Source organism: Cynoglossus semilaevis, chromosome 1, assembly GCF_000523025.1.
Source record: "Cynoglossus semilaevis isolate Cse_v1.0 chromosome 1, Cse_v1.0, whole genome shotgun sequence".
Classification (NCBI taxonomy): Eukaryota; Metazoa; Chordata; class Actinopteri; order Pleuronectiformes; family Cynoglossidae; genus Cynoglossus; species Cynoglossus semilaevis.
The window spans coordinates 7,402,942-7,419,775 of NC_024307.1; the positions used below are offsets into that span (position 1 = coordinate 7,402,942).

At 37.2% G+C, this 16,834-nt stretch overlaps 3 protein-coding genes across 6 annotated transcripts; 1 reads left to right on the forward strand and 2 right to left on the reverse strand.

Moving 5' to 3' along the window:
* Window positions 1–5,199: 5,199 nt before the first annotated feature.
* prlh2r (prolactin releasing hormone 2 receptor) lies at window positions 5,200–7,512 on the reverse strand. The gene is made up of 2 exons (XM_025054229.1): window positions 6,586–7,512; window positions 5,200–5,537 (listed from the first exon to the last, which is right to left on the reverse strand). The coding sequence occupies exons 1-2, from the start codon at window positions 7,492–7,494 to the stop codon at window positions 5,214–5,216; spliced, it is 1,233 nt and encodes a 410-aa protein (XP_024909997.1). The 5' UTR covers window positions 7,495–7,512; the 3' UTR covers window positions 5,200–5,213.
* A 4,133-nt stretch (window positions 7,513–11,645) lies between these two features.
* Window positions 11,646–13,757, reverse strand: ccdc32 (coiled-coil domain containing 32). 2 transcript variants are annotated; one of them, XM_008308244.3, is made up of 4 exons: window positions 13,622–13,757; window positions 13,096–13,355; window positions 12,686–12,839; window positions 11,646–12,499 (listed from the first exon to the last, which is right to left on the reverse strand). In XM_008308244.3, exons 2-4 carry the CDS (start codon window positions 13,346–13,348, stop codon window positions 12,310–12,312), a joined length of 597 nt encoding a protein of 198 aa, XP_008306466.1. In that variant the 5' UTR covers window positions 13,349–13,355; window positions 13,622–13,757; the 3' UTR covers window positions 11,646–12,309. The 2 variants fall into 2 exon arrangements, with proteins under 2 accessions (XP_008306466.1, XP_008306474.1); XM_008308252.3 differs by having other exon boundaries at window positions 13,096–13,408; window positions 13,622–13,742.
* A 102-nt stretch (window positions 13,758–13,859) lies between these two features.
* On the forward strand, window positions 13,860–16,736 carry pcmtl (l-isoaspartyl protein carboxyl methyltransferase, like). 3 transcript variants are annotated; one of them, XM_008308236.3, is made up of 9 exons: window positions 13,860–13,918; window positions 14,399–14,537; window positions 14,908–15,012; window positions 15,135–15,166; window positions 15,435–15,539; window positions 15,641–15,761; window positions 15,840–15,925; window positions 16,014–16,183; window positions 16,262–16,736. In XM_008308236.3, exons 2-9 carry the CDS (start codon window positions 14,420–14,422, stop codon window positions 16,272–16,274), a joined length of 750 nt encoding a protein of 249 aa, XP_008306458.1. In that variant the 5' UTR covers window positions 13,860–13,918; window positions 14,399–14,419; the 3' UTR covers window positions 16,275–16,736. The 3 variants fall into 3 exon arrangements, with proteins under 3 accessions (XP_008306458.1, XP_008306445.1, XP_008306451.1); XM_008308223.3 differs by having other exon boundaries at window positions 16,298–16,736; XM_008308229.3 differs by having other exon boundaries at window positions 13,912–14,026; window positions 16,298–16,736.
* The last annotated feature ends 98 nt before the right edge of the window (window positions 16,737–16,834 follow it).

Sequence of the window (16,834 nt, forward strand, 5' to 3'; positions counted from 1 at the left end):
GAAACATTTGTGTGTGTTTAGATCATTTTTCAGCTTTCTTTTGTCTTTTGAGTCGTTATTGAATTTTTCTTTTGCTTTCTTGTTTTCCCCAACATATGCTCAGTTTGTTCCATATTTAGTGCGGGGTTAATTTGATTCAGTAATTATGGTCTTGATGTAAATAAATTTAATAAATTAATATATTCCTATCAATTAATCAGTTGATTTGAATGAATAGGTTAGGTGATAGGAACAAACACACCTGCCTTTTACATCGTTGTCAACAAACCAAAGGACAGGTTTTTAAAAAGTAAAGCCCACACAGCACAGTTCTTCCTAGCAGAAATAGAGAAATGTAATAAGGTTTGATTTTTTATTTTAGCTCTAATGTGTGGTTTACAAACAACCTAAAACACAAGAAAATGTTTTTGATAATGTGTCAGATTCACAAGACTTAACTCTGAACCTTCATATATGTCATTTAAAAACATTTACAGTTGTGTCATGGCCTTAGCAGACGTTAAGTTAGTAAATTATGCTTCACTGCGACGTGTGGTACCATTGTCTTAGTTGATTCTCCGTGACGGTTCCCTTAATCCTAAAATATTCCACATCTTTCAAGAGAAGGACAGGATTTTTATTTTATGTTTTTGTGTGTGTGTGTTCACTTCACAAATGCCTTTCGTTTTGATGATGCTGATGATGCAGGTTTGATTCTTGAAATACCACAAAAATACAAAACTTCATTCCCAGGTGTACAAAAACCTAAAGTTTGTTTCTTCTTATGTGAATTTATGTTTGTATTCTTTGCATGGCATTTTGGAAATATCTTGGAAATATTAACCACAGCACAGATTATTTGTATGGTTTTAAATGGACCTCTGTAATATAAGAAAAATATTTAATTGTAATAAATAATATATGCGTTTGAAACTGTTTTTGATGGAGTTTCTTCTACACAATAATCATTTTGATTTTTTTATTTTATTTTAGCTTTTGGCTGCCTCTTTTATAATTATTCAGTTTTTTAACTTTAATAAGTGTAGTTATTTTGAATTCTCGAATCATTCTTGTAGATCAGCATAGTTGGTTAGTGTATAACATTTGTAAAATATCATTAAATTGTAATGTGTAAGTTATAAATAACTAAGTCGTATTGGCTATTTTTTCCGTATATAATACAACTAATTTGTGTTTTGTTTTGTTTCAGTTAACACACACAATTTATGCATCACTTTAACGGACAACAAAAAAGCACACACATAAAAAAAGTAAAACAAACTGCTTTATCTTGCAGTTCATATAGCAGCCATTTTGATTAAATGATGGAACTGTTACATTTCGATCAAGTTTGCTGTATCCCCATTTCCGGGGTGGGCCTATAAAATAAACGAACAAAGGAATTCGTCTTAATAGAGGCAGGTGCGCGTCATTAGGGAGAGCAGAAGATGTAGGACAGTGGCGGGAAGGTAACCGGAAGTAGGTGACAACCATTTGAAACTACCGAGGAGACTGACAGGGAAAATAGAAACTTTTAAATTGTTCGATGCAGAGAGCATACTCCTGTTCAAATCTCCCACGAAAAGGTAAGTCATCAACAGATTATTTATCATATGATTATTTTAAAAGTTTGAGAAAAAAAATCTTATTTTTCACTCATTCTCGCAGAACTTAAACGTAATTGTCGATAAATCCAAACATATCGCTTTACGAAATTTACCCAGGTTTTAGTTGTAGTACTAGCCATTGTCCACTTGAGGGCTCCCATTTCCAATCATTTCTATTCTAATACAGTAATTGAAGAAGCAGTTAAAGTTTTTGATTCATTATAAAGGCAGATATTCAACCACAAATCAAATCTACAATCGAGTTATTTTCAATCAGTGTAAGACAAATATATTAGGTGAGTTCATGTAGAACTTTTAAAACCAAACAATTGTTTGTTAATGAGCAATGGTAATGTGTTAATGTTAATGAGCAATGTAGCCATATGAAAATTTAAGAACAATACAACAAAAACCAAAAAAACTACTTCATAATTTCAAAAAGGAAATCCCCCCTTCTGTTTCCTGGCTTTACCTTATTTATTCCTCTCCACCTGGAGTGATTAGGATCTCATTGTCATGGTTCACTGAATACATTGATGGAGGGAATAACAGAATGCGAACATCTTGAAATTGCACACAGAGACGTCGTCTAACTTCAATAATCAGGTCTTTGATTAATATGTATGAAGCATCCGACTCTAATCAGGTTTTCAGACACTTCCACGTACACGGAGACACTCGGTGATGAAATTATTAGGAAAATAAATAAACATTTTCAGTTGCAATCATGTCCTTAACTCTGAACTAATTCAAACCTGAGCCAGGAGGTCACATCATATGAAGGCTTGAAAAACCCAAAGGTTGGTTCTCTAATGCCAGTAGGTAATAATCTATCATCTGTCATGTGTTTGTAATCAACAGGTGTCATGACATTAAACCTTTTGAAAATATATATTTTATATATGGCATTTCATTTAAATGATAATCAATACATGAAATATGCAGCAGGTGTTTGACGTTAATCAGGCGGCGAAGATCGACTTCAAACCTGCTGCTGTTTACTCTCAGTTAATAACAGTGTGGGTTGCATTTGATTTGTTTTTTTATTCACGTTTAGCTTATGTTTGTTATCTTGTAGATATTTTAAGCTTTTTTTTTTTTTTGTCTTTTGACATTTTTACAGGTAGCTTTAAGCTTGTTATTTTGGTAGTTGTATTTATTTTCCTGGTTGGATTGTTGGATTTGGATTGTTAGGTTATTTTGGTTGTTACTTATTGAATTAAAATTGTTTGCTGGTTGAGCTAAATATGCCAATATAGCTTTATACTTATAATATTTCTGTAAACAAACTTGGATTTTTTTTCGTTCTTTTACCAAAATTCCAAGATATTTTTGCTATAATTTCACTACTATTGTCCTACTATTGTTTTCACATGCATAAGGAACATAATTTGGTTTTCAGTTATTTTTTAATTTTTAAGTCCCACTTTGGGTACCATTGTTTCAATTCTTTTTAAACATTGCAAGGCTTTACAAACTTTTATTTAAAATTAAACTGTAGTAAAACTGTAGTATTATACAGGGTGTTATTCATGTAGTTTTAATATTCTACTGCTTCAGTTGGGTTAAAAATTATAGTTTAATAAAAGTGGACGTAAAAAGCAATCTTATATTAAATCAGCGACTGCATAACAGATAAAAAATCACATGTCCTTAATTATACAAAACTACTTAAACTCTTACATCAGTGACATTAGCATACGCTCTTTAAGTGGGTCTCTATTTGCATTTTCACAAAAGATATTTCATATTCCAAATTGAGAGCATTAATAATACTCATATAAGAGTGTGGCTCATATTTTGTGCTACTTAAAGTGATTTGTGCTAACACGGTGTGACATTCAACGTGTAGTTCATCTTCTCAACATCAGCTTCTAAAAATGAGCTTTTCATTCTCTGTAACCTCCTCTGTGGTTTCTAAAATAAAAAACCCTTCTATTAAAGAATATTATCTGAACAGTAATTGTCCATTATATAACCTCAAAAACAAGTCTGCATCAGTCCACATGATCAAAAGACTGCTAATGTTAGATAATTAGCTCCATCAAATCATTAAAAACACACATTATTGAGAGTCATTTTCACTGAAGCACCAGTGCTTCATGGTCTGAATCGAAGTTCTAGTTATTATATAATCTAAGCTGACGGGCGTCATCTGTCTGTGGCTCTTTATATTTCTGTGAGTTCATCGTCTTTTATTTGAATCCTCATTCGAACCATTACTAAAACCGCTATACGTATGTTGTGCGACGTGACAGCAATCTAATGGCTAATTAAAAATACAACTTTGTTCCCTGACTCAGAATATCTCTTTGATTGGGTGATTTTTAAAAAAATCAGTAACAGCAGGTGGTTTCAATAACAAACTAACTAATAATAAGTGAGGTGTTGTGTTTTACCACACAACCAGGATATGTGATTGGATTGGACAAGACCAGAACTGAACATCATCAGTGACGAACACATCCCCAGGATTATACCAGGTTGTTTTCCTGACCCTGACCTTTAAGCTCTTTGTGTCCTGTAAAGTAGGCCTTCTTAACACCTGGTTCGTGGACCAGGACTGGTCGGTGGGTCATTTGGTACTGGCCCGCAGTGAAAGAATTACAAATGTACTTTTTATTTATTTATTTTTATTTAAAGACCATCAAAGATAATCTGACAATTGTTAAAAACGACACGTCTTTCAGTCTCCGTCCAAAACTGTTGTTATAGATATTGTAGATAGAACAGTAAAAACACACAAATGGGTAAAATACAATAAAATACAAACGTGAGTAGCAGTTGAGTAGCAACCTGAGCAGTGGATGTTAGTGGATCAGTAGGTAATTATTGTTGCCGTGTACTGGTGTTGTTGATGGCATGTTGTGTAAGGTTATGTAATTGTTTTTTTTAAATGTTCTGATCCTTAACAATGTTTCTCAGCAGCCAGTTCATCAGGCCTTGCAAAGAATGTCCTGCAAGGCTGTGATCATGTGACAGGAGCTTCGGTGCTCCGCTTCAAACAGTGGACTCCTTTAAAGTTTAGTGAAGCAAACAGAGCAGCGGCGGAGAGAGATGGAGGAGGAGAGCTGGCCGACAGAACATCTGTGGTGCCTGTCATGTCCATCCTTACATCTGTGTGGTAAGGAATATCTTGTGAGAGAACTGTAAAAGGAGTGATTACAGAAACTGAAGAAGATTGGATCGTGAACATTAGTTTGTTTGTTAGTTAAGGAGAGTCCAGAAGCTGTATATTATAGGAATTAAGAATTAACGCCTCATAAAAAAAACACATTTATTTGACACAAATGTTACAAAATTTACACAGAAAATTACAGAAACATAATATTTTGAATTTATACAATAATCCAATAATTCAACACAATTCATTGTGTTTTAATTCACAAATGTGTGCAAAAAACGTAATTATAGTTGAAGCACTGTGATGTTTTTATTGTTGGCTATGAGCTGTTTGGCTGTGAATTTCAGTTTTGTTAAATTAGAATTTACAATAATTCCCCATTTTAGACAGAAAGTCATTCTTCACTGTTCACTGAAAATATCTGCATCCAAACAACAAAGATCCTGTTCACTGAAAATATCTGCATCCAAATAACAAAGATCATCATCATGTGGTGTAAAAACTCAAGCGTAGTTCTCTTCAGGAGTGATGCGGCTCTGTCCCAGACCTGGCAGATCGGCAACAATGGTTGTGGTGTGAAGACGCGTAACTTTGGACATTTTCAGGGTGCTGGAGCCGGCGTTTTGGTCTTTTCCATGTTCTTTCCTCCAGGACAGGAGTTGTTGGCACAGGTAGGACAGAATCTTGTTGTGTAATGATGCGTAAATGAAAGGGTTGTAACAGGTGGAGGTCATGGCGAACAGGTGGCTGGAAACCTGGATGACATTTATGTAATCTTTTCCCAAAATAGAGAAGTCGGTGTCCAGGTCACGGATCAGATTCACCACCTGCAAAAAAAATAAATAGTGTTAAAATAATAAAACTAATCTGATGAGTAGATTTAGTAAAAACGCTAATTGGTCTTGTTTGGGTTTTTTTTTATTTTTTTTTTATTTATATAGTTCTTTGCCAGAGTTAGATTTAGTAAAAACGCTAATTGGTCTCTATTGGTTTTTGTTTTATTTATATAGTTCTTTGCCAGAGAGGTACCATTACACATATTTACTTTGACATCAGATTATATACTAGTCAAACAGAAGATTATTTGCAAAACTAAGTCATACTGTTGCAGATTATACTGATACTACTCTGGTGTTGGCTCCTGTTAGCAGCAGCTGTTAATGTCACATGGACTTTACGAACGTTGCAGATTATACTGATACTACTCTGGGGTTGGCTCCTGTTAATGTCACATGGACTTTACGAAGCCTATGTCATCGATCGTAGCATCATTTCTGCAGGAATGACACCTACAATCCTCGGTCCACTGACCACTAGGCCGTGGGCTGCCCAGGGGATGAGAAGGTTACAGCAGCTATTCTGACCAGGAAGTGTCCAATCACAGTACTGACCTGGGGCGACCCTGCCTGGTTTTTGAGATCAGATGAGATTGGAAATGTTCTGCTTTTCAAATTTGATGTTATACTGGAGGCCTTTATTGATGGACTGGGACCTTAAGAAAAAGGGCGATTCACTAAAAGACTTGTGAGAAGTTGGGTTGTTTTCCCAAAGACCCCAATTCTTTTTACGACCATTGATGTCAATCCCTCTTCACCTTCACTGATATTTTAACTCCTCTGGACTCCCCTTGGTAAAGGTTCAGTACCACTTCTGTGGTAAAGTGACAGACTATTGATTCCCACTGTTGACTTGTCTGATCCTAAAGATTGTTTTGAAGAAAGGGACAGAGTTGTCTTTAGCTCGAAATCCCTGAAAAAAGACTGATCAATTTTCAGAAGTAGTTTTTTCACCTAATCTTTAAAGTTGTAATAAAGCCTAATGCTATCGACATTAAAACTGTCCCTTTAAAATCACCAAACCATCGATCTGCAGTACCTGTAAGGGCAGCCAGGAGAAGGCAAAACAGAGGACGGACACCAGCAGCAGACAGAAGGTCCTCTTCCTCCGTTTGCTCCAAACAGCCCGTGCCGTCCTCAGCTCTGGACACGCTGTTAATCCAGAAATGGTCCTCTGCTTCAGATGATAGGATATAGCACAGTAGGAAATGGAGACTGCAGCCAAGGGGACGAAGTAGGAGAAGAAGAGGACGAAGCAGGAGTAGATAAGACGACCTCGCTCCTGGCCGTCCCAGAACTCCTCACACACAGCCATCTCCAGGCCTGTAGCCTGCAGGTCCAGATAGACGATGTGCAGAGCCGTGGGCAGTGATAGTACCAGCGCGGACAGCCAGATTATGACCACCAGACCCCAGCAGAACAGGCAACCCACTCGTTTGCGAATGGGATAGGCCACGACGATGTAACGATCGACCGCAATGGCCATGAGGGACAGCACCGCCGCATAGACGGCGGCGGACTGCATGACCGTGACAAAATGACACATGTGGGCGCCAAAAATCCAGCCTCGCTTGTCAAAAGCATAAGAGGCCGTCAGGGGGACGCAGAAAATGCACATGACCAGGTCGACAACGGCCAGGTTACTGATGAGGAAGTTGGTGGTGTTGTGTCTTTTCTTGTTGTGCCACATGAGAAAGAGCAGAAGGAGGTTGCCAGAAAGAGCAACCAGGACAACAGCAGAGTAGAGAGGGATGAACAGGAGCTTCAGTTCAAACAGCAGGTCCAGACCAGAGAAGGTGGGGGCCAGGTACAGGGAGGTGGAAAAGTAGGAGCTGGACGAGTTACAGCAGGGAGAGAAGAAGGAGGTGGATGAAGACGCAGGTCCAGGTGCAGGTGAAACTGAAGAGATGTTCGTTCCTGACTGGTTCAGTGACGTGTCCCAGTCCATGGCTGCAGAAGGAAAAATGATACCAGGTTGTTAGATGTGAGATCACGTTCATTAACGCATATTTTTAATACATTTCAGGATCTGCTATTTGTGTCATTGACCTGGATCCTTTGGAAGGACAGAGGATAGAGTCTAGCTCAGCTGCAGCCACAGTGGTACTGCCTCAGGTGGTACTGTCTGAGACAGTTTTAATTTCCAATGCACAATTTATATCAGCTATGGGGTAGTTATGGTGTGGTGTCTATCCAATCATTTCTTCTTTTTTTTTTATTTACTTGTTGATTGAAGATTATTACATTTATTGATCCCATACTGGAGAAATTGTGGAAAAAGTCAAGTGAAAATGGCCAAAGTTTTACTCAGTAATGACATTTTTACATATTAATTTCATCATTTGAATGAGAGAAAAAAACAGGTGTAAATATCATACATCCACCTGCTGATATTCATCTTTTTGTTGGTAAAATAAGTAAATATGACTTTTTTTTAATCAGATTAATTTTTTAGACAACCGTTAGACAACTCTGGTTAAAACTAATGAACTTTTGGTTGTTTTCATAAGAAAAAGATGCCTACAAAGTTTTGTGCTGCTCTTGCACAGTCAACATCGCCAAAATACGTCCTAAATACAACTGTGGGATTTTACATGGTACTTCCTTGGACTCCTTTGACGTTGGTCTGTTATTCTCTCGTCACTGTCAGTACTTGTGTGTTCAGTTTCCATCCACTCTTCACAGACTCACATGTGCAGCATTAAACAGTAATAGTCTGACGGGGGAAAAGTCAATCGGGTTTTGATGGGAGAATAATTGATATTAATGGGAGGTTTATAAAAAAGGGTGACAAGAGGTGAGGAACAGGACGGTTGTGAGAAAAGATATGATGTATGGTTTGGGACGGTGGCGAATAATCTAAGAGAGGGCTCCTCAACCTCTGGTCCGCAGGCTGCTACTGAGCCATGGATCATTAGCCTATAGGAAATATTGTTATAGTTGCAGGATTTTAAATAAATATGGCAAAAAAAAAAACATCTGTCACACTCACTGAACCCGAGCCTTAGTTTGATTCAACAAAGCAATATGTCAGTCCAGACTTGTGCCTAACATAACTTCACAAAAATAATATTTATATATATATGTGTGTGTGTGTGTGTGTGTGTAGCAACTTGCAGTACTGAAGTACACAGCGAAACAAACAATATGTAAAAAAAAAAGATTTTAATGTTACCACGATTTGTTATAATGATTTTGCCTTATATATATATACACATATATGTACATATATGTATATATATATATATTTACATATATTCTGCACAATCTGAAAAATCTGTATTTCTGCTAAAATTGCATGGAAAAGCTTTAAAAAAAATGATAAAGATGATAATAATCGTTCCTGTATGTGTGATAATTACATATAGTGTAATTTGAAGAAACAACACATCAGAACAGTGACAGTCAGTCAGTGCACTCTTACTAACGTCTTACTAAAGCTTTAGCAAAAATGTGCTTCTGCTGCAAATTCATCAACTGATGAAAAAATAATAACAAACGTCCATAATGTTGACATCTGATAGGAACCTGATTTGAATCACAGTTCCACTTCTGTCGCTAGAATACATGTATTTAATGTAGCAGTAATTACCTTGTTGTCTGTCGTTCAGCAGCTGTTTGTCCTCTGTTTTCAAGAAGTCCAACCGTTTCTTCTTACTTTGTCTGTTAAATTTGGTGCAGAAGAAATTTGCTGCTCTCTCTCTCTCTCTCTCTCTCTCTCTCTCTCTGTCTCTGTGTTAGTCTCTGTCTCCCCTCTGACCACACACACAGATGTACACTCCTGTGAGTGAGTCACTTCTTCTAGAGAGGTTTCACAAAAACAATCTACATTGACATTTCAGTCTCACCTTTGTGAACGATCGTTATGGTCTCCTCTGAGGGGCCACACAACCTCTCACATCAAATATGAACAGGGAGTCTGTTCACAACATTTTTTATTTTTATTTTTCACCGTTTTTCTTGCAGTCATTAATTTCCCCCGTTAGCGCTCGTGTGTCTCTGGGGCACACGCACACTCCGTTTTATAGCGGCTTTGACACAATATTGGACCACATTTCTGCATCTGATGTTCTTTCCATTTCGTCTTGATATTTGCATCATCTCGACAACTAAGTGAGAAGAGAGTGCAGGAAAAAAACACTGCCTCAGTAATGATTTTAGAATGAAAAATGATGAGCAAGAAAAATGAAGATTTTTTTTTTTTTTCATTTTAAAACTTTTACTGAACAGTTTATAACATTTTTGGTTGATTTGGATTTGTTTTTTGAGCTGGGAGTTTGAGGATTTTATTTTTTCGGTCTGTCTGGCAGATTCCTGAAGATTTTGTGGGGTTACTATTCACACTAAAATCCAGCTGAAGCCCAAAAACAAAAGCCCGAAAATGTGATGCTCCCACCTTGGTGCTTTACTATTACTGTGGTGTGAGGCACATTGTGTTCTCCTGGAGTTGTGTAGTTCTTTTAATACACATTGTCTCTTTGAAAGTATGGTTAAAAAAATCTTCAAATTATTATGTTATAATTCATATTTCATAGGAAATGGATATGGTAAGGGAGTTTTTTTTACAGTTTTTTTATTATTTATTTTAGTCAAACATCTGGCTTTGTTTTTTTTAAATTAAATTTAAAATGTAGTCTAATTTCAACAGAAGGTCTCTGAATAGAAGGTTTGTTTTTTGTGATGATGCAGATGGTCTGCATTTTTTTGCTTTTGCTGTTTGATGTAATTCAGTCAATGGCAAAGTATCTTGTTACAACAGCTGAACTTTGTCTTTTTTTTATTGTTGCTAAGTTTGTGCTTGTTATTAATGGTTTTAATGTGACGTGGTTCATCGTTTAAATCCAGGGTGTCAAACTCAATCTTGCAAGGGGCCGAAATTTAGTTGTGGTCCAAACAGGGTTGACAAATACTGAACAGTCCATTGTGTCTTCATGATGCAGGTCACAAAATCAATGTACATTTTGGAAGACTTGAAGTTTTTAGTAAACAAATGTAAATGAATTAATTGTGAATTAACACATACTTTGACAACTGCAGAAACAGTAAGTTCTTTGAGAGCTTTATTTTATTACATCCATTTGCATGATAAGCTCTGGCGGACCACATTTGGCCCACAGGCCTTGAGTTTGACACAATTAAATTGTATTAAAGGTAACAATTAAAAAATTAGTGGAGGTTGAAGAAGAAATCGTGAGAACGACCCGAGTTCTGTCATTCTGAATGTTATGTCATGAACGTCTCTTTATGTGGGCTGTTTTTTTACCTTTGGTTTAAACATTTTGTTAACCCAGCCTGACAGAAGCATGTGGGGGTAAAGCAAGAAATTGAGTAATTAGGCCACAAACCATGATCTTTCTCCAGCATTTCCCTTGATAAATATTCATAACCATTTTTCTAATAAGACAATCAAGAGTCCTGGTAGCAAGTCATAAATGAAGATAGAAAAGAAGATGGAAGATAGAAAAAAAATGTTGGCACTTGAGGCTTAAAAGAAAAGAGGAGACAAGTGTTAAATTATGGACAAAGATTTATCATCATTTTTAATCTAAAGGCCTGTAATTCATAACAACTCCAGTAGGGATTAAATGCATAATGTTGTGCCAGTTTAAATTTGTCCATTAACGTTAGTTGTTTTTCCATTTCTACAAAATAGTTATGTACAAGGAACTTTCTGGTACTTTTGAGTGATCAAGTTCAAACCAGGTTTTTTTCAGCTTTTTTTTTGAGTGGTTGGACCACAATGATTTTACGAGTCTAAAGGAGACAAAAATATAATCTTTTGTTCAATAATAATTAATAAGTACATATGTTCAGAGCATTGTGCTCTTCATATTTTAATGTCCATTTACAGCCAGACATTAGTGGAAACCTCCAGAGTCTAATCTTCTACCATAAGTTGCAGAATGATGATCAACAGCTGCCAGTTTAAATTAAATTGATTTGTTCTGACTTTAACCAGAAACTAGAAAAGTATATATAGTCCTTCCACTTTCATAGTATTACACAGACCTGTTAGTTCAGTATGCTGCATCTTTACACCCTGTAACACCACCAGAGCAGAGAAGACATGACTTAATATAATGATCAAAAATTAAGAAAAACTATTAAAACACATTTTAATCATGTGGTGAAAACAGATTTACTTTATACAGACATGTAAAAAGAACGATTTTATTGATACTTGGGTAAAATAACATGTCAACAATAAAGATGTTAGTAATGTGTATGTATATATGTATACATACATACGAAATAGATTGCTGTGCCGATTTATTAGACATCTAACATAAAAATTGTGTAGTTTTTTAAAAAAAATGTATATTTGTTTTAACATTACTTAATAGCACACATCTGCCTTACCTTTTGCAAAATACTGCATATAACATCAGTATTTCTTCTTGACACACACATGAATAGTTCAATATAAATAAACTTGTTTGTCAAACACTGTCATTCTAAAATGTTAATGACACTGGCACCTGGTTCCTTCATCTCGGCACCTGTTTCCCAGGGAGGAAGAATTACTGTGAAGTAAAGTAGTTGACACTACGCAAGAAAACAACAAGGACAGAATGAGGACTGAGTACTTAGTTGCTGCGGATATGGAGAATAAATAAAGGCTGTAATTACTTCCTTTGACCACTAATAAAAGGACAAAAACAAGAACATCAACATGGGTGGAAAATGGGTGTCCAGGCTACAAAGTCACATGTTCTAAAGATGTTGTTAATCACGTTCTCCTGTCCTCGTTCCTTGAACACAATCATTTCTCTGGACTGGGGACGTCCACTTCTTCAGAGTGCTGTGCGTCTCCTTCTGTTTCCTCTCCATTTTGTGTCTGGTTTGATTCGGACGGCTCTTGGCTCTGCGACGGCCTCAGCAGATATTCCAGCTCCTCTGCACTGATGGCTACCTTCTCAGGGATCAGCCACCTCTTGAAATGTTCAAGTGCACTGGAAGAGGTAGATACAAAAATGGAAGCAGTTGGTCAATTTAGTTTCTGATAGCGGAGGGAATTGTTCTTTTCCTCCAGTTAAAAAAAAGTAATTACTGAGAAATGGCTAAAAAATTACCCAGAACAGTCAATACCAATAAAATACCTGAAACATTGGTTTAAAATCCAGCTCCTGTTTTCCTACCTTTCATCTATGTCTCCACCTTGAAAAAGCTCTGAGGTCTGGGCATCGTGCAGGAATCTATCCCAGCATTCTTTTTTAGCTTGAGACAAAGAGCGCAGCATGTCCCTCGAGGTGACATCACTGCTGTGGCCCTTTAACTTCTTCAGACGGTTCTCTGCAGAACAATATAAGTCACATATGAAGTCTGGAGTCTCCAAATATCTAAATAAATAATGTATCTGTTAGGTAAATCAATTAATTACTGTATGAATTATAATTATATTAGTTACAGTTATAATTATATTAGTTAGTTAATGATCAACGGTATGAATTATAATTATATTAGTTACAGCCGCAATTAATGATCAACATCAAACGATGGCGTTAACATGAGAACATTTTTGTTCACAATAACATAAAGTTTACAGTACCTAAACTGGCTATGTAAATCTCTGAATCCTCCATGGGTTCCCACTTGACACTGGTAGAGTCATGGTTTATCCCGTCAGATTGACCAATAACTACTGTACGGACGTTTGCTGTTGGCTGGAATGAGTCCTGGAAATCTCCGTTGTTCTCCGGTGCTACCTCTACGTTTACGACCGGTAGACTGGAGCAGATCTCCGTCCACAGCTCACCGCTGGAGCGGACATCGTGGCTCTGCTTCTCGAAGTCGTCCGTCATTCCGCAGCTGTCATAATGTCAACATCAGTGTCAAAACGAAGCCATTATTACCCGACATGCCTAAGAGAATCAGCATTTAAAAACTAGTAAATTCATCAAACTTATGGAAAAAAGATATTCATGAAAATGTGGTAAATACACTGCAGAAAGGACTGTGAAGCTGCACCATTTAGGCTACGACTACAATCGTTAGCTTAACCATTTCGTAAAGCATGTTTATGACTTTTAGCTATGCATATCACCACCGTCGGTATATTATTTGCAGCATCTTACCTTTAGAAAAACAATAGCAATGACTTCTATTATCACATCCACAGACTTTCTGTAAATTCAAACACTTAGCCTCACTAGCTAACCACGTCCATCGTCCACAAGCTCATATAAACAACAGCCTACTTCCGTAATTGGGTTGCAATGATAGGGCATATTATACGCCTATCAAACTTCCCCATATTGTTATTGGCTGTGACCGCATCTGCTAGAACGTCGGTATCTTATTGGTCAGCTAACCTTGAGAGGCGGGCTCTGAGAAACGCGTCAGCTTGAAGGAAAGAAGAATCTGTGGCGAAGGTAAACATTCTCACAGACCTGCTGAATGATTTTATTAGTTAGTGTTAGCTTTTTGACACGTCACGTGGGCTTCTACTTGACAAAAGAAGATATTGTTAAATATAAAATGTAAATATGGGGGCCTAAACGATGAATATTCGGTTTACTGTCTGAAGAATGTGCTTTATTTTCCTTCGCTGCAGGGAGTATTCGACGGAGGGAAGAACTGAGTTATTTTCAAACAGTCATTAACAAACAAGAGAATCTTTGATTTTTAATTTGTCCTTTGGGTTACACGGTGTTTTTTTGTTGTTGTATTTTTGTTGCCTCTATTTAGCTAACAGTTAAAAGAACATTATACATATGTTGCATCTAAAAACGGACTTTAGAATGATTTTATTTATCTAATAAGCCTAGAAACTTATTGTTGTGTTTTTTTATATATGTTTTGGCTAAATATCATTGGATTGAGTTTGTGTTTTTATGATTATGTCACTGCAGGAAGCTGCAAAGTGAGAGGAAATGCTAGTGACCCTGCGTCTGGCAGTAGTGGCAGTACCTATGGGTTTACTGCTGTCCCGTAGTATGGCCTGGATGTCCAGTGGCAAAACACACCCAGAGCTCGTCAGCAGACTCAGGGGTAAAGATTCGAAATTACAGTGGCTCAAAAGCAATTACATTTACATCAATACTAATAGAAATACTGTATATACAGGAAAATAAAAACACCCTTAAATATGGGCTAACTCTTGCACATAGTTTTTGTCTTTATTAAACTTATTGTACATCTTGAATGCTTTTTCCTTTACAGACAAAAATAAATATTTCATGTTTGTATGGATTTAAATATGCTGAAAATGGCTGAAGTGAAGTTTCAAACAAACACTGCATGGAGGTTTACAGTTAAATGAACTCAAAAACACCAAGAAAGAAAAACCATACGAGCGCTTCTGCTCGGTGGCGCCTCCTATCCTCTGTTCACTACCCTGTCTTCTTCTCTTTTCTGTTAGATCATGGCGTCATCCGCAGTGACAGGGTATTTGAAGCCATGCTGGCTACAGACAGAGGGCTGTACTGCAGAGACTATCCGTATACAGATTCTCCTCAGTCCATAGGTAATGAATGAAGCTAAAGAATGATTAGCATCATAGCTAAAAAAGTAACTTTCTGCTGTTAGGTAATGGATGATTTTGAAGCTGACGTGTACAGTTTGACTGAGAGAGGTTTGTTACCACAGGTTACAGAGCGACCATCAGTGCTCCACATATGGTGAGGGACAAAATATAAGAAGGAATTTTAATTTGAAATTTTATATTTCACATGTAAATATAAAGTTTTTACCGAATTGATATTAATTTATACATACAGTATATGTTGCAAATATATGTATACATATATGTGTATGTATGTCTATTTATATAGCAAATATATATGTATACATATGTGTATGTATGTACAGCATGTATATATATATATATATATGTGTGTATATATATATATATTATTAATTGTTTCCTCTTGTGCTCTTGTCTGACAGCACGCTCATGCCTTAGAGCTGTTAAGTGAAAAATTAACAGAAGGAGCTTCAGCTCTGGATGTGGGTTCTGGTAGTGGGTACCTCACAGCCTGCTTTGCAAGAATGGTCGGTCCTTTGAGATATCAATCTTTATGGATATATTATGTCATTATGTCATTTCAACACATTGTAATTTTTCTCTTGTGTGTTTGTGTGTGTATTTGTAGACAGGACCCAGTGGTAGAGTGGTTGGTATTGAACACATAGATGAACTGGTTAAAATGTCAATAAGGAACGTGCAGACAGATGAGCCTGAACTGCTCTCCTCTGGACGCGTCAGACTTGTGGGTGAGTCCAGCAGTGTTAAAGCTGTAACTGTTTTAATTTAACATTTTACATTACAGCATTTTACTAATCCGTCCTCAGTGGGAGACGGAAGGATGGGCTTCCCAGATGGAGCGCCATATGATGCCATCCATGTTGGTGCAGCTGCACCTACAGTTCCAAAGGCTGTAAGAACACAGGATTTTCACTAAGGAGGAAGAACACGGTCCTTGAAGTGGGTGATCAATTTTTACATTTTTGTGACCTGTGTTTCAGCTTCTGGAGCAGCTAAAGCCAGGGGGCCGGCTGGTTCTCCCAGTGGGCCCTGAAGGTGGCAGTCAGGTGTTGGAGCAGTATGAACGACAGAGTGATGGGACCTTCATTAAGAAAGCTTTGATGGGAGTGGTGTACGTGCCTCTGACAGATAAGAGGCATCAGTGGCCGGGGTAACGTCCAACGACACCTTTGACCTTTCAGCCCTCAGTTATGACTGCTGATTTTACCATCCTCGTATCTTTCCTCAGAGATGAACTCTGACTGCAGTGATGTTGCCCCTGCAGGAGGTGGCGTTGGTGCTGTGTCTCTGGTTCCCCATAACAACTCTCCCTGGTCGCATTGAGCTCCACAACTAACCACCACCTGCCCCACTGTGTTCTCACCCAGCAACAGGAGTGGGGGAGAGAGCGAGGGACAAGTGCAGGGCCAGAGTCCTGACTAACCCAGTGGACAGAGTCAGGTGGAAGACAAATTTGTCTTGGGTGTTGATTCCTCTCACTGTTACTTTGGGGTCGGTGAGTAAAGACGGTAAATTGCACAAGCAGCTAGGAATGCTACTAATGTTTGTGTTTGAATAGGGATGCATTTATATTTATAAATGATATATATGCAAGTTTTTATTCATGATGATAAAAAGGGAGCCTGGAGCTAGACAATGATTAAACTTTATCTACTGAGCATTGTAATTATGTGTTCACCTATTAAATTTGCTATTAAAACCTACTTAGTTGATTGTGTATTTTGTTTTTCAACACAATATAAGAACATACCTGCATTAATCCTATGAAGTAAAATATGCCACTGAATGAGATTAAAACTTA

Bases quoted from the DNA above. Each gene is read 5' to 3' on its own strand.
- prlh2r (XM_025054229.1), bottom strand. From the start codon at position 7,494: ATGGACTGGGACACGTCACTGAACCAGTCAGGAACGAACATCTCTTCA. The intron at 5,538-6,585 runs GTACTGCAGATC...TTTTTTTTGCAG, and splicing joins TCTCCTGGCTGCCCTTACAG to GTGGTGAATCTGATCCGTGA.
- ccdc32 (XM_008308244.3), bottom strand. From the start codon at position 13,348: ATGACGGACGACTTCGAGAAGCAGAGCCACGATGTCCGCTCCAGCGGT. The intron at 12,840-13,095 runs GTACTGTAAACT...ATTGTTCTGCAG, and splicing joins GATTTACATAGCCAGTTTAG to AGAACCGTCTGAAGAAGTTA. The intron at 12,500-12,685 runs GTAGGAAAACAG...TACCTCTTCCAG, and splicing joins GGTGGAGACATAGATGAAAG to TGCACTTGAACATTTCAAGA.
- pcmtl (XM_008308223.3), top strand. From the start codon at position 14,420: ATGCTAGTGACCCTGCGTCTGGCAGTAGTGGCAGTACCTATGGGTTTA. The intron at 14,538-14,907 runs GTAAAGATTCGA...CTTTTCTGTTAG, and splicing joins GCTCGTCAGCAGACTCAGGG to ATCATGGCGTCATCCGCAGT. The intron at 16,184-16,297 runs GTAACGTCCAAC...TTGCCCCTGCAG, and splicing joins AAGAGGCATCAGTGGCCGGG to GAGGTGGCGTTGGTGCTGTG.